Genomic DNA, 3,293 nt, shown 5'->3' with positions numbered 1-3,293 from the left:
ATTAAACATAATACTTGTATTGCACTTATTGAAAGGAAACACGAGTCTTTTTTTTCTCCGAGATTAATCAATGTCATATGATTATAGTGGAGAAACACAGAATCGTTTGTCCCTACAAAAAGGTCAATAAATATTTTATTAAGCAGAAATGAAACAATTACACAACGGTAAAAATGATCAGGTTGATGCGCCATTTTGTCGTCTACTTCAGTCACTCGGAACACACTTGTGGTGTTTATTATTTTACTTGAGAGGCTCCAAATAAGGGAAATATGTCCGGGGAAACTCGAGCTCGTGAGGGCGACATGATGTTTGATTATCCTGTCATATGATCCAAATTAGACAAGCTGTTATAGAGATGAGGTATATTAATTGTAATCAGGGTACCTTTTTTCTGATATCTTCGTTTTGTTGTCCTGTCAATACGCCGTCTTGTAACAAATAATCCATAAATTCATTTTCACAGAGGGAATTCTGGATTCTAGCGTAGTTTGGACTGATGTATTTGCTCAACATTTCAAGCGATCTGTCATCACGCGGATTCGTATTTTTTCTGTTCAACCCTTTATTTATCTTGCTGCTGATCGTTTTCACGTGAACGTTTGTTTTTTCGACTGTTCCCCGTGTACCTTTAATTACTGTCATCATTTCACATTGCTGGTCTCTCAATTCAGACAGAGAAGTAGATTGCAATTTAGCTTCGTGTTGAGCGGCCTTCATTACATCTAGAATTTGCGTTTTATGTTCATTGTCATTGTTTTCGTTTTGACTCAATTTTCTTTCCAGAGATGCCAGCGTTTTCTGTACCTGCTGTAGTTGTTCACCTACTCCGCTTGTGGTTTCATTAGTTTCCTTTAGAGACGTCTCCTCTGACAGACCTCGACTGGGATTATCTGAAAAAATAGGAAGTAATCTGGTCAGTATAATCCTAATGTTCTGATATGCATTTTTATACTGCTGGTTAGATTATGAAATAGTTTTGTATGCTTTTTACGAAAGTAATTTTGTTTAAATCGCGAGAATTATCTCGCTAAAACGCAAGATAATAACGATAAAACACAAGTAAAGTATCAGTGTCGTTTAACCTGAATTATATCAAATGTGAATCAACTTTGGCAAATGTATGTAGTTATGTTTTCAAATTGTAATCTGAGAGCATCGAGGAATTTTCCTTCCTCACCTTGCCCACCCGTAACTTATATAATAAGAACAGAAGACTGAATTCTACATGTTTATTCTTAGAAGGAAATCCCTTAGATTAACAAGAAGTGGTAGTGTATGTTTTGAGCAAAAAAAGCCCTGATTATTTATATGGATATGATATGTGCAAAACGGATTCATATTTTCCATAGAACACTGTGTATGAATTAAGTGTAAAGAGGAAAATAATAATTGCTGATTTCGGTATATTGGTTGTTTACGGACACATCTTATTAAAGGGATCAGAAATGAAAAGAGATTAAACAGGAGAATATAAAGCAATTTTTTGTTTGTCTAGAGGGAGAAAGTCTATTTTGTACCTCTTAATTAATTGAGATTGCATTTCAGGCATCTCGAGGAAATCACCGAGACTTAAAATAGATATAAGGTAAGTTGTTTCACTTAATAAAAAAACATATATATCTCAGATATAACAAACATTCAGTTGAAATAATTGTATTATCCGTACTTTCGTCAATATATTGATGCTTGAAAGATAAATAGCCGTGTATAAAGCTCTTTGCGTAATTTAAATTAAGAGAATCCCCCACAAACCTTTCAAAATCATGAAGTTCACGGCATGATTCACTTGACGTCATACAGTATATTTCATACATTCACGCCATTGTCTATAACAGCATATGAAGCATATTTTAACACTGAGTGTGAATATGTAAATCTACTGGCACTATCGACAAAGGCACCTTCTTTATTACAATGTAAACAACTTTTACCGACACATGGCGATATGATGTTGATCAGAACGCTTATTGACATACGTCGGTATCTGTTTAGATGAATAAGTAACAGTGTGTGCGTGACCTGTTTTAAATAGCAAATGTATCTTTTTATTTGAGTTGCATGCGAAACCATGGTGACATATAGCAAAATAGTTGCTGACAGCTGTCGTCACCATTTTGTTTCCATGCTCTAAGATAAGTATTGTGTTTAAGAGAAAAAACGTACGCGCTTAAAAGAGAGAATTAAATCAGTTTAACGAGATGATTGTCGCATTAAAACGGGATAACCTACGTGTTCTAATATCTGAATGAGATAATTTACGCGTTTAAACGTAAGGTTTGTTAGGCGTTTGCAGTGTATATTACAGTACCTGTACATAAATCCAGAGTGCAGCCCGAAAACATGAACACTGGCAATCCGGACTCTACCATAGGAATGCTGACCACAATCTGACTGGTCGTTGGTTCATGTAGTACGTTATTTCGTAGAACGGGCTGTGTCAGATATTTCGAAACTACCTTGTATCCGAAACCTTTTCTTGATAAGGTCATATGACTGAAATGTTCCTCGGACATTGCTCCTATCTCGCAGACTCCGTCATGTTTTGTTCGTGTCACCTTTAATCTTATCTCCTCATTTGCTTTCAATAGTCTGTTTCCAAAACAAACAGACGTATCCTCAATGTTACGTCTAAAGGTAGATTTGTCTGCACTAAGCAGCTCCGATTGACACCCTTCTGTATCATCACTAAAGGTTAGCTGATCTTCCTTTTCACCACCTAAAATAAAAATTGAAGTCAATCAAATCGAAAAGCTGCAAATGTTTATGATATTAAAATATAACATAAACAAAATATGTTTTATAGCACATTTGTCATCCTGCTTATGTAAACAAGTGGTTCTAAACAGTGCGGTTAAACAATGTTTGAATTGGAATACACTTGAGATCAAAATAACATTGAGCAAAACATGTTGGAAAGAATATCCGTAGCAGATATTGATATAGAACGGTTTATAGAGTGCGCACTTAATCACATAATCCAATGATGTAATATAGCCTGTTTCAGTATGAGTATGTTTGTTCCTTTTCAAATCAAAATGACAGATATACTAACACGGTAACTCTAACATACCTTCTGTCACTATGGTAATTAAGCTGATGTTTCCCTGAACGTTTAAAAAGAGGAGCCATGGCTTCTCTGTGTCATTCTCCACAGCTCTCAGTCGTCTAGTATGACCATCGCCTGGTTTGCTTTCTTCTTCCAAAAATAGATCGGTGGTACCGCTGCCTGACATGAACATACCATCCTGAATGTGCATGCAGTAGATATGCGTGTTGTATGTGTCTTTGTC

General features: G+C 35.7%; 1 protein-coding gene across 1 annotated transcript; it reads right to left on the bottom strand.

Moving 5' to 3' along the window:
• Positions 1–387: 387 nt before the first annotated feature.
• Positions 388–3,279, bottom strand: LOC110444490 (the record flags this gene model as incomplete). The annotated part of the gene is made up of 3 exons (XM_021488860.1): positions 3,074–3,279; positions 2,312–2,719; positions 388–893 (listed from the first exon to the last, which is right to left on the bottom strand). Coding segments are annotated over exons 1-3 (1,101 nt in total), but the record flags the coding sequence as incomplete, so codon positions are not given.
• Between the last annotated feature and the right edge of the window lie 14 nt (positions 3,280–3,293).

This window comes from Mizuhopecten yessoensis, unplaced genomic scaffold (genome assembly GCF_002113885.1).
Source record: "Mizuhopecten yessoensis strain PY_sf001 unplaced genomic scaffold, ASM211388v2 hete_36132648, whole genome shotgun sequence".
NCBI lineage: Eukaryota > Metazoa > Mollusca > Bivalvia > Pectinida > Pectinidae > Mizuhopecten > Mizuhopecten yessoensis.
The sequence above is the reverse complement of the archived record's forward strand: the minus strand, read 5'-3'. Positions and strand labels throughout refer to the sequence as shown.